The sequence below is a fragment of the Danio aesculapii genome, chromosome 17, assembly GCF_903798145.1.
Source record: "Danio aesculapii chromosome 17, fDanAes4.1, whole genome shotgun sequence".
Taxonomy (NCBI): Eukaryota; Metazoa; Chordata; class Actinopteri; order Cypriniformes; family Danionidae; genus Danio; species Danio aesculapii.
The window spans coordinates 6,500,025-6,512,743 of NC_079451.1; the positions used below are offsets into that span (position 1 = coordinate 6,500,025).

At 35.9% G+C, this 12,719-nt stretch overlaps 1 protein-coding gene across 1 annotated transcript in view; it reads right to left on the minus strand.

Annotated features, from left to right (window-relative positions):
- crip2 (cysteine-rich protein 2) overlaps positions 1–8,993 on the minus strand; it is a 28,195-nt gene extending 19,202 nt beyond the window's left edge. The window contains exon 1 of the mRNA XM_056477118.1: positions 8,867–8,993. Within this exon, the coding sequence (XP_056333093.1) occupies positions 8,867–8,909 (43 nt within the window). The 5' untranslated portion in view covers positions 8,910–8,993. The remainder of the gene's footprint in view (positions 1–8,866) is intronic.
- Between the last annotated feature and the right edge of the window lie 3,726 nt (positions 8,994–12,719).

A 12,719-nucleotide genomic window follows, 5' to 3' on the forward strand; every position in this document is an offset into this window, starting at 1 on the left:
AAGAATCTGTTGTAGTTGTCCTGTTATTTATATAGCACTTTATACAATGTGGACTGATTTAAAGCAGCTTCACATTTATAACTGGGAAAATAACACAGTTACTGATGGAAAATTGGACAACAATTAAAGTAATTCAGCTGTAAAGCAGATTTATAGAAGGTACAATCATTATTATGCAGCTCAATTTAGTTCAGTTAGTGTTGTTGAAACTGTCATAAAAATAAAACCCACCACACTATTATATAGTGATGAAAAAAAAACACTATATAATAAACTTCATTGTTTCTAAAATAACAAGCATCTTAATTATGATGCACATTTATTCTGAAGTGTAAACCAGTCATGTATTTCTGTTAAATGCACTAAGACAGAATTCAGAATTTTAATTTGAATAGACTATAATAAATGCAGCATTAATTTGTCCTCAATGCATTTCCAAGTAGAACAAATTTGTGGAGACAATGTCTCCAGGGCTTCAGGTCGAATTGGACCTGAATGTCACTTTAAAGACTAGTCTTATAAAACACAAGTAATCACATGGGTCAGGCCGGTTTTAATGCTAACCTTGCAACAAGAGCAAAAAAAAAAAAAAAAAAAAAACATCTTGTAACTATGGTCGAGGTTCATGCCTGCTAAGAATCTTGACACACAAGGAGAACCGTCCCCATTTTGACTCCCAGGGTTACGCAATGCCCCTTAACAGTAGTACGAAAAAAAAAATTCAAGAAGTGGCATTATATAACAGATACTGCACAATCAAACAGCTTGCAGACCGGCCATGTGGAAGACATGGGGTTTTATAATGGCTACAGACAAGAAAAGTACATTTGAGATGAGAATATGGAGAATCCTCAGGTAGAACAGCAGAAAGAACAATGACTTCTGTCTGCATATGAAACCAAAGGATGACATGACGACACCTGATTGTGGTGGGACATCTAAGAAAGAAAATCCCGCTATTCAGAAATGAGTGTGTGCCTTGAAGAGAGAGCAGTAAATGAAGGGAAAGTGATGGCAAAATAATCTGTTTTTCCAAATTATTCTTCAGCATCACCCAACTTTATGTCTATTGCTGTGTTTTGACATGAAGCAAGCAAGTTATGACTGCCATTATTTGTTCATGTTCATTCTTATAAACAATTAATGAGGTTTTGAAGTGCAGATACAGTATATTGCTTTGGAAATTATAATAATGCATATATAAACACATTTGTACTTTTTTTTTTGCATTTTCAAAAACATTTAACATAGACAACATTGTCAAATGAAAATGTCTATAAAGTTGTATTATGCATGCCAGTTTTGCATCTACAAGCATTCTGTTGTCCTGTAGTCCAGCACTATTTATGTAACATGATATATTTTTAGTTTTAATAGTTTATAAAGAGTTGAAAATGTATTGCTTTTCAAAAGTTTGAATTTCCAGGTCCACAAAATGGTAACGTTGTCCAAATGAGCAGCCAAAACACATAAAACATTTTCTGTTATACTCAAAAAGCTTATAATTGGATGTCCAACTGATTTTAAATAGAAACCAAATATAAATAAATTATTTAAGTACAGATTCCACATGTGGAGTTTTCACGCTTGTGGAAGAAGCTTTTAGGTTTGCTCTTAACCAAGAAATGCACAGCATCTGCTAACAGCTGTTCAATAAATGCATAAAAGCTTCAGCCGAAAGTTTGATAAGTTTCCACTGAATACGGTGGCTTACCACTCAAGTCTGAAACAGGATATAGTCAGAAAGGAATTTACAGGAACACACAACTCCCACAAACCTAATTTGGAAATACCATCTGGAGAAACCAGTTTGCAACCAAAAAAACAATTTGTTCATATTTAGCTTTTTTGATCATTTATTATCTTACCTGTAATATTCATTAAAAAACCAGAAAGTATCAATTAAATAATAGATATTAAATTTTAAATATACAGCATAAATATTTAATTAAAAAAAGAACCATTTTCAGAGTTTCCACTTATCCATTCGAGTTTGTCTAGACTGTGGGATGTAGATGCGACACACAACTTTACCCTCAAATATTCCACTTGGTGACATTTTCATATTCATGGGAAAGCAGTAACTCTGAGGACCAACTCCACCCCTGTTCTTCCACAGCTGTATGGAATTTCTCAACTTCAATGTGAGTCTATTAAAAGCTCAGTGACCATCTCGACCAACTCCCTCATGACGTGTTGGTGAAACCCTACATTGTCCTTTATTCTGCACTATTGCATCATAATTCAATAACACTTGCTTTGACAGCACCAATTTGTTTCTAGTCTACACTTAGTATTAAGAGTAGACAATGTCAAATGTGGGTCTAAATTGAGTATTTAGATTGGTTTTATAGTATATATGCTCAGGTGTGTCTAATAATTAAATTACAGGAAGTGTTGTTGAAGCTCTTTAGCAAGATGAGAGTTAAACTTTGCCATCTGAAATAGCAAGATTTGGCTTGACAGCAAAAAGCTTAATGGTATAATTTTCAATAGTTTCACGTTCAAATTAAAATCTTAATTTGCAATATACATTTGAAAAATCTGAAAAAACTTACAGACCCTCCTCTCAAAAAAAAAATCAGTGCTCACAATTGGACAAAGCAATAAAAAGGTGCCGGATATTAGACCCAAAGATTCAAATTAAACCAATGGAAATATCCAGCCTGATCTCACAAGAAAACACCCCACCCCACCTCTAAACCCAACCCTCATTGGGTATAAGCAAATCATGCTAAATTGTAAAACTGAGATCGTACAAAATTCATACGAATTAACCACTAAATCAAAGTTACGAATTGCTGTGAGATCGTGTTGGAATGTCTGTCTCCCTAAATAATTTATGATATCTGTTCGTCCAAGAAGCTTTTTAAATGTCAGGAATAAAAAGTAAGGACTGGTGATATGGACTTAAAAATGTGTCGCAATATCAGTGACAAAAATAATTTTTATTACTTTGCTGATTTTTATTTATGTGTTTGTTTTTACAAAATCAAAACGTTTAAATTATCCTGGACACTAGAGGGCGGCCTCACGCATAAACTCCACATTTGCGTATAACAGAAGTAAATGACTGAATCTGAATTGATCAAACAAGAAGACAATTAATGAAAGATTGTGGGAATATATGGTTTGTGTTCTTCAAACCATCCTGAGTATAAGATTTAAGTATAGTTATAGTATATTGCAATGATAACTGACCTAGTCTTTACCACTGTACAGGAAACAAATAATAGGACAGTTATATGCATTAGCTGCTGAATTTTAAAGAAGTTTAAGGATTTAAATGCTTCCTATTGAATATTACGTCATTAAATGAAACGATATGCATGACTTTACAGTGAGCTTACGATCTACTAACTACGGTTTGCTTTAAGAACGTTAACAATTTTAGTTACAAACTAGCTAGTAGTTACAAAGCCCCTAGCGTGGACTTTGCCTTTCAATTTAAGAAAGAACTTACAAACAGCTGATGCAACCCTACCCAGGAGATAACTAATGCCATAATGCAGTACCTTGCTAAAGACACGGTGCCTTTTAATGCAATGACCAAAGAGGAATTAAAACACACACACAGACGCCGCCGGTCCAATGAAGTCACGCTGTGCTCAGATGGATAATATTGACAGTCTCTACCCAAAGATGAAACTGTGAAGAGTCAGTGGTTGAGGTTTATTCACTAGTGTAAGTAAGTGCGATTAAAATTGTTGCCTCGTTTACTCTAGCTTGCAAATTATGTATTTATTGTGTTTTGTTACTTGTTAACCTGGTACAGTACACGCGGTTACTCTTTATATTCTCTTATCACATGTAAGCCACGTTAAAAACGCGACGCGTGCCGCTTTGTTTACGGATTTAACGTTAAAGGCTTTTGTGAGCTCGCGTTCCACTGCCGTTTGTCGTTGCTATGGCGATCGTAAGCTAGGAGACTCGCGTCGCTTTCCCTAGTTCTGAGGAGCGTTGTGTGTGTGTGTGAGAGAGAGTGAGAGAGAGAGAGAGAGAGAGAGAGAGAGAGAGAGAGAGAGACTCGCGTCGCTTTCCTCTGAGGAGCGTTGTGTGTGTGTGTGTGTGTGTGTGAGAGAGAGAGAGACTCGCGTGGCTTTCCCTAGTTCTTCTGAGGAGCGTTGTGTGTGTGTGTGAGAGAGGGAGAGATAGGAGACTCGCGTCGCTTTCCCTAGTTCTTCTGAGGAGCGTTGTGTGTGTGTGTGTATGTGTGAGAGAGAGAGAGAGAGAGAGAGAGACTCGAGTCGCTATCCCTAGTTTTCTGAGGAGTTTGTGAGAGAGAGAGAGAGAGAGAGAGAGAGAGAGAGAGAGAGAGAGAGAGAGAGAGAGAGAGAGAGAGAGAGAGAGAGAGAGAGAGAGAGAGAGAGAGAGAGAGAGAGAGAGAGAGAGAGAGAGAGAGAGAGAGAGAGAGAGACTCGCGTCGTTCCCCCAGTTCTTCTGAGGGGGTTGGTGTGTGTGTGTGTGAAAAAAGCCTTACACTATGAAGCGCGTGTGCACTGTGACTACTTTTATATAGTTGATTACCAGCTGGGCATTTCACTCTGTCTCGTGCTAAAAAAACTCATCTAAATGCAGGACAGGAGATATACACTTCCGTCTCGCACCTATTTTAGTCATTTTGGAGTACCACAGCTGTCCATGTAGCATCTGTGATGATTATTTTGATTTAAGCAATAAAAGCTACAGAAAGCAAAGTCCCTTTAAGGCAAGTCATTTCACTCGGCAGCCATCTTTGAAACGCCTCTCGGGCAGTATGCTCGGGCATTCTGTTTGAACAAGGAAACATCAAATTCTCCAAAACTGCTTGCCAGCCTTACCATTACATTTCGCATTACAAATAACCAATAAATTAAACAACAACTGTCTATTTAGTTTCATTTCAAATGTCCAAATCACACAAAATCTGCAGAAACACAAGTCTGGTGCGAGCCCCTCCCCTGGAGAATTGTCATTCTATAGCGATCGCTGATTGGCTTCTGTACTAGATGGCGGGCTTTGTTGTTGTTTGTCATATCTGAATAAATGTTTAAGTTAGTTAATATCTTTTCAGTTCCTTTTTTAACTAACACTCACTGCATTTTAGCAGTAAGTAGCTACGATATAGATTACTGAGCTGAAGCTCGACTACAAAATTAAATCGCGAATCAAATCCGTCAAAAAAATAAATAAATAAAATCGCAATTATACATTTTTCCCAAATCGCACAGCCCTAATGCACACTGGATTAACTATGGCTGAGGCTTTTAACCAACAGCCATTTGAGCATCACGTCTTTTGTGTGAGCAAGTTCGGTATTTCCAATGGAGGCACGCGGCTTGTGTGCATATTCAGAGCGACGCGAATTGCTCCGCAATTTTTTTTTATTTATTCATTGTTCTGTCATTTATTTTAAGTGTAAAATTATTACTTAAGTTTAAATGTCAAAAACTTTTTTTCACTTATTTTTAAGTCCAAAGAGAAATGGACTATTGTTTGTTTATTATTATTATTATTATTATTAAATACTGTAATATTTGGTTTCAGAGCAGCAATAAATAACACTTTAAAATAAGGAGTTTTCATGTGATTTTTTCTAATCTAAACTAGTTGTGTTTTGAAATTAATGGATGCATAATAATCGTGATAACCGTGATTATTCCTCAGACTATAATTGTACAACCAAAATCTATAATCCTTGCATCCCTACGTCAGTATGCCTTCAAACAGGCTCATACACACACACAAAATACATCATGCACATATGTTGCTGTTGTACATTTATTCATCGCACAGACTTATTGTAGGTTTTATTGTTATTATTGCAGCAGACTAATACAAATTGCAGGAAGAGCTTTTATCGCTATATTGAAAACGACATTGCACATCCCTAGTAAACAAGGCTATAATGTAGCAAATACTACATCAATTTGTATGTTCTGTTTGAATATTGCTGTGCCTGAAATGAATGTGAACAAGCTGAAAACACTCAACCAAGAGATATTTCTGCCCACCCACTAGACACACATGCAAAGAGCTGCACTTGCTTTTATATAACAGCCCCTCGCTCACAGCATTGATTTAAAAGCACCCAACAGCGTTATTAGTTTTATATTATAGCTTGTCAGTTGACATACAGATTAATACAACATAAATAAGAGCTGAATAATCATCTCGGTTTCAAGCACAGAGTCTCTGATGCACTGGTGAATAACCTTATAAATATGAGAGCAGGGATGATAAGGTCAAGTGGCAGAAAGCCTATTCAACTGTTTGATGGCTTGAGAAATATATGTTGAGCAGGCATCAGTGCTGGCCAGAGAATGGATATAAATGAAGAGAAGAGGTGAAAAGCATTCACTAGTTAAAAAAAATAAATAAATGAATGTCCACACCAAGAGCCACATGCTGTATTATTAAAGAAAACAGTCATGTCTATGAAAGCAAAGTGCTGGAACTTTCTTTCATTTGAGAGTATATAAAAATAGCTGGTCAAAAGAGAGTGGAACAGTGTTTATGTTAAAATATAAGAGAAAAGGGTGATTGTAACATAACTACAGACAGGACTTAGACACAACTGTTTATTATTAGTGTTACAGAAGTGGGCATTCAATCTGTGAATGTAAACCAGCTGTCATTGCACTCAGCAGTCTGAAAGTAAAATGCTGACATTCAAAGTGTATCTTTACATATTTATTTCTGCGTATGGTACTTCCCGAAAGAGCAATGCAAAATAGAGGTAGGCTAGCTTTAAAATTATGTTTTCTTTTCTTAACAAATGCTCAGGGAAAGGATGTGCATGGATTTCAGGAAATGTTGATCAAAAGTTAAAACAGGGTTCATACACATTTTTACTACAAAAACTCCATGACTTTCAAGTCAATTTTTATGACCTAATGTTTCTTGTAATGTCTACGTATACGTGGTAAACCATTAGAAAAACAATGAACGTTTAAATGTATTACAGCATATCATAAAACACACAACAATCTCTTTAGTTTTAATTTATTTTTATATGTATGTAAAATATTTGATGCTTACACAGCACTAATGATGTGAGACCGTGTTTTTGGCGTAGAAAAGAAGTAAAAACAACTAACCTCCATTCTAATATACAATCTAATTTTAGATCATCTTATTAGTATGTTAAACTAATAATAGTAGTTAAAACTACTTCTATTGTAAAGTCGCGATCACACTACCCTTTTCGCTCCATAGACTTCCATTATAAGCATGTAAATGCGGCAGACCAGAAATGCATACACGTGCGACAATTTTCGCATTTCACTGCATTCGAAAATTCAAGCTTGGTGAATACTTACCTGCGAAATCACTTCACGTGATTGCGTTAGACCAATAGAAGATCATTTAAAATATGGAGCAACCGCTCACTTTTATCAACGTCTAATCATATTGTTTAATGCCACCCCTTTTCACAGCGTACAACAGAATTTCGCAAGTACAAGCTCTAGTGTGACCGCAGCTTTGGACAAAAACATCTGCTAAATGACTAAATGTAAATGTAATTTCCATGACTTTTCCAAAACCTTGTGGGTTTTTCTGTTTTTCCAAAACTTTTCCAGGCCTGGAAAATGCCATGTCAAAATTCCATGACTTTTCCAGGTTTTCCATAACCGTATGAACTCTGTAATAAAACTAAACTTTATATATAAAATAGAATATGTCTAAATATACACTGAAAAAAGTGTTGCATGCAAAACTGTTGCAAACAATTTATTTGTGTTGAATTTAAACAAATTAAATTGAGCAATGTTCAACCTAATTTGTTTGTTTAAATTCAACACAAATAAATTGTTTACAACCACTTGACTTAAAAAATTGAGTAAATCCAAGGAATCATCTTTGAATTATTTTTTTCACTGTAGTTTAAATCTATTATCTGAGAAATTTTGCCATTTTCTGCATGAACTGGACATAAAATTTAAATATCAACATTAAATTAATAAAACAAAGGTCTAATTCATAATTTAATATAAAAAATGTAAATGTTTTGAAAAAGAAAACTTCAAAATATAATAAAAAAAAATAAGAGCAAATACTAAATGTGCTTATAATGTTCCTACAACACTCATGCAACAAAAAGGTAACAGTTTTATTGTTCGACTGATCATTAAATTGAGTTAATAATTTAACAGTGTTACTGCATTGAACTGAATATCAGTTGAATAAATTATGACATTTAAACAATCAAGAAGATCATGACCTCTGAAGTGGAAAGGCCAATTACCAGTTTAAGGAGAGCAAATACAGACATTTTATCATAGTTTATTTGCTAATTTGTTCATTTAATTTCTTTTTCTTTCTTTTAAAACCTGTATTTAACACTTTTTAATAATTTTTATTATTTGATTTTCTTACACTTGTCTCTTTTATTTTTGTTTATGCAAAGCACTTTGAATTACTATTGTGTATGAAATGTGTTACATAAAGAAACTTGCCTTGCTAGTTATTAGTAGCTATTAACTTTTCATAAATAAAAAACATATTTTGGGACAATATTTTAACTTTTTCAATGCAATTATTATTGGAATGTATCTCTCCAATGCTTAATAAAACTATAAAACGGGTACATTATTCATTAAAGACAATCAAGATGCTGCTTTTGGGAATTTGCAGGAAAAAAAGACACAAGATAGTATAACTCTGTTTCTGATTGTGATAATGTGAGTAATATATCTGCACTTAAATGCATTGTACGACCTATAATCTCTCGGTTATTTATATCAGTTTTATCAGCACCTGTGTAAACAAATCAGTGCTTTCCTTCATAACACAGCATGGATGTGCTCATGTATTATATCAAAACATAACGTTATTTTAAACAGCGATAGCCTCAACACATGACAAAAACCAAACGCAAACTTACCAAAATAAACCGTCTTTTCGCATTTGGGACACTTTGAAGCCATCGTGAAGCCTTGTATTTGAATTCAAACTGGATCCTCTCACCCAGCGTCAGGTTTGTCTTTCACGCGCGCAAGCCGACCAATGAATGGCTGAGAGCGGGAGCGCATCCTGCTCAAAGCGTCGCTCCTGATTTGCATAACCCCGCCCTCTCCCATGGGTCATTAATAAACTCTTCGCTCTGATGCTCTTCTTATTGGTCAGACCACATGTCAGTCATCAAGTAGGCGTGTCCGTCTGCTGGCAGCAGCAGCTTCTGTCTGCTTACTTACTGCCACTGGCTCTTCCTTTTTACATCCTTCACCGGGAATGTAAAAGGCGTCCAACAATAGCTCCTTTCAGTTCTCATGAATAGAGATTTTTCAGCACTTGCCAGACCGTTACTAGTGGAGAAATCAGAGGGAGAATGATATTGGCAGGTCCCAGTCATGCTTACAACACTTCTCTTTTTGTTTGTGTTGAGGTCACTCTCTGGCATTGGCAGTGGAATTATGATTTTGACAATTTTTTTTGTCCCTTACGTCACTCTTCCACTCACCAAAAAATGTCTGTCACGGCGTCTTTTATTTTAGACTCAATTCTGTGTTGCCTTCATGTCATTTAAGTCTCAGTCAGCAGAGCAAATGTGCTTCTTTCCAGAGTCGGCACAACCACCAAGTCCTGCTGTCTTCCATAAATCTCTCAAACTGCTTAGTCAACTAGTCAAACAGAGCCCTGGCTAGTAGGTAGTGTCGAAAGTGCCCCTCGATACCTAACTGAATATTGACTCTTTTTGCCGGTCTATCTGATTTCAGAAGGAGGAATGTGAGTCTTGCAGGGTCAGGTTTATTCAGCTTCATGTGTTTGCTGTATTTGCACATTTACACAGCTGCATTGCAGGCACTTGCTGTGTTCACTTGCTGTAAATGGATGGTTTTAATTACTTAAAAGTGAGGAATAAATGAAGAGTACCACATTAAAAAAACCTGCACGCTATAGGTGAGACTGTGATTGTCTTTACTTTAGATGATGATGGTAGTTTGGCTTTTGTTTTAGTGTCATAAGAAAATGTTTTAAAGTTTTGGAGCCTTTTAAAACAATTTAAATGTATTCGCTTGCAAATTCTGTCCTGTAAAATTGGAATTTTGAATGTTTTCGGTGCCATGGACTACTAATTATTATTATCTTTGTATGTGGGACTCCCATTCTGAAATTTATAAGCATATTGCTTCTGGAATAAAGACTTTTATGTTGCTAAAAGTGAATTTTACAAATATATTAAGCATTATTGTATTTTTTATTATTATTTTGTTGTAATGTCAGGCTTACTTACTCTAATTGAAGAGCATTTCCCTCAGTTTTTCTTTGAAGGTAACAGAGAAAAAATCCAGTATATTTTTTGTATACAAGGATTTAAAGAGAAAGTTCACCAAAAAATGAAAATTCACTCATTATTTTCTCACCCTTGTCTTGTACATACACCTAAGGGATGCAATTTCACAAATAATCTCAACCTGAGATGTATTGAAAATAATTTTTACTAACCTTTTATTTGTAAAAAGTATGACAACAAGCAAGAAACGCTTATTGCTTAGGCTAAACTACTGTTTGGTGTGAGTAAAATTGTATTTCATTCATTTTCCTTCGGCTTAGTTACTTTATTAATCTGGGGTCGCCACAGCGGAATGAACCGACAACTTATCCAGCATATGTTTTACACAGCGGACGCCCTTCCAGCTGCAACCCAGAACTGGGAAGCATCCATGCACACTCATTCACACACACTCATACACTACGGCAAATTTTATTCAGTTCAGCTGTACCGCATGTCTTTGGACTGTGGGGGAAACCGGAGCACCTGAAGGAAACCCATGCGAATACGCAGAGAACATGCAAACTCCATAGAGAAAGGCCAACTGACCCAGCTGGGACTCGAACCAGTGACCTTGCTGTGAGGCGACAGTGCTAACCACTGAACCACCGTGTCACCATTAAAATTGTATATATGTATGTATTATATTTAAATAGCCTTTTTAAAATGATGGCAGAAAATATTTGTTCCTAGACTGTTTTGTTATATAATTTTTGTACACTGTATTTGGTTTTAGGTTCCACAGCAACACATCAAGCTTCAATTCAAAGAATTGAAGAGTGGCTGCATCCAAAATCACATACTGTACACGAGACTTGTCACTCGTTTAGTTTTGAATGGGGAAAAGTGTAACGTAAATGAAGCCCTACTTTTTAGTAAAGGAGCCAATCATCGATCGCTATAGACTGACAATTCTCCGGGGAAGGGGCTCAGACCAGACAAGAGTTTCTGCAGATTTTGTGATTTGAACTTTTAGAAATGAAACTAAAGAGACAGTTGTTGTTTAATGTTATTTGTGATTCCTATTATGAAATTTAATCATAAGCTTGGCAAGCAATTTTGGAGAATTTATTGTTTCCCCTTTAAAACAGAATGCATAACCAAGAGGCATTTTGAAGATGGCCGCTGAGTGAACAACTTGCCTTTAAGAGACTTTAGCCCCTTTCACACATACAGACCTTTCCGGAAAATTGCCAGAAGGTCTGTATGTGTGAACAGGTTCTTTTTGAAAACACCGGTAAATTCGTTCCGGCAATTTTTTGGAAAGAGAAGTTGTGACATTACTGGTAATTTGCCGGAATGCTGCTCTGTGTGAACGCAGAAGGAAAATTGCTGGAAAGAGCACATTCACGCTTAGAACGTGCTGACGTTAGACATGCACTTCAGCCAATCAGTTCAGACATTCTCATTTCAGTTCAGCCAACATTCAGACGCATTCACATCCACACTGTTTATGAAAATAAAAGCCTTTGAATATTTTTACAGACACATTTAGCTGCTAGATGTTAAACAGGTAACGTTTCTATGTTCCTTCTTAATGCCAACAGTGTAAAAAAATCAGCCATAAAATGCTTCTGATAAATATGGAGCTAGTTAAGTATCTAAAGTAATTTACCCAAAAGACACGATGTACACATGCGTAGACAAATTCACATGCATAAAATCTAAATCACATGCGTAAAACATTAATTTATATTCACAAAAACAATTCACGAACAAAATAAAAACACGTGTTCATACAATACATTTCACAAATGCAAAACACAATTTGCAAATGTATAAGAGTGAACAAAAAGTTTTGAATGTTTAAAATTTGCGAGTTCATCTTAAATGTAAATGTGCAAATCCTCTTTTACGTACAACTCCCCCTGGATATGTGTGTGTGTGTGTGTTTTGAGACTCTCTGGCAGCTGCAGCAGGCGACTCAAGTTTTTAGTCAGTGATAGTCATGGAATTGAATAGTTTTTGCTTCAAGCCTGCATACCTCTTTCTCTGTGTCTCTGAGCTCTCATCTGATTGGCTGAAAGGTACGAGTCGCCTGCTGAATTTGGCTACGCATGTGTACATTGTGTCTTTTGTGTGAATTTCTTTTGGGACTTCTGACTCCATAGATAAACCGTTTTTGTTTACCTTCAAGCTCCACTTCAGTTGCTTGACACATGTGCACGTGAAGTGCAGAAGTGCACCGGTGAGCACCAACGCACACACACACACACACACACACGCACACGCACACGCACACACAAACATAATATGTACATCTCGAAATGCAAAAGTGTTCCTCCACATGCACTGTAAAAAAACCCCGTAAAATACAGAAATTTACCATAAAATAATGGACAATAAATTACAGAAATTTCCTTAAATTAAAATTTCTGGTAAATTTCCATAATTCAACCTCTGTTATTTTACAGTAAATTTCTGTAATTTAACGGCCGTTATTTTACGGTTTTTTTCGGGCACC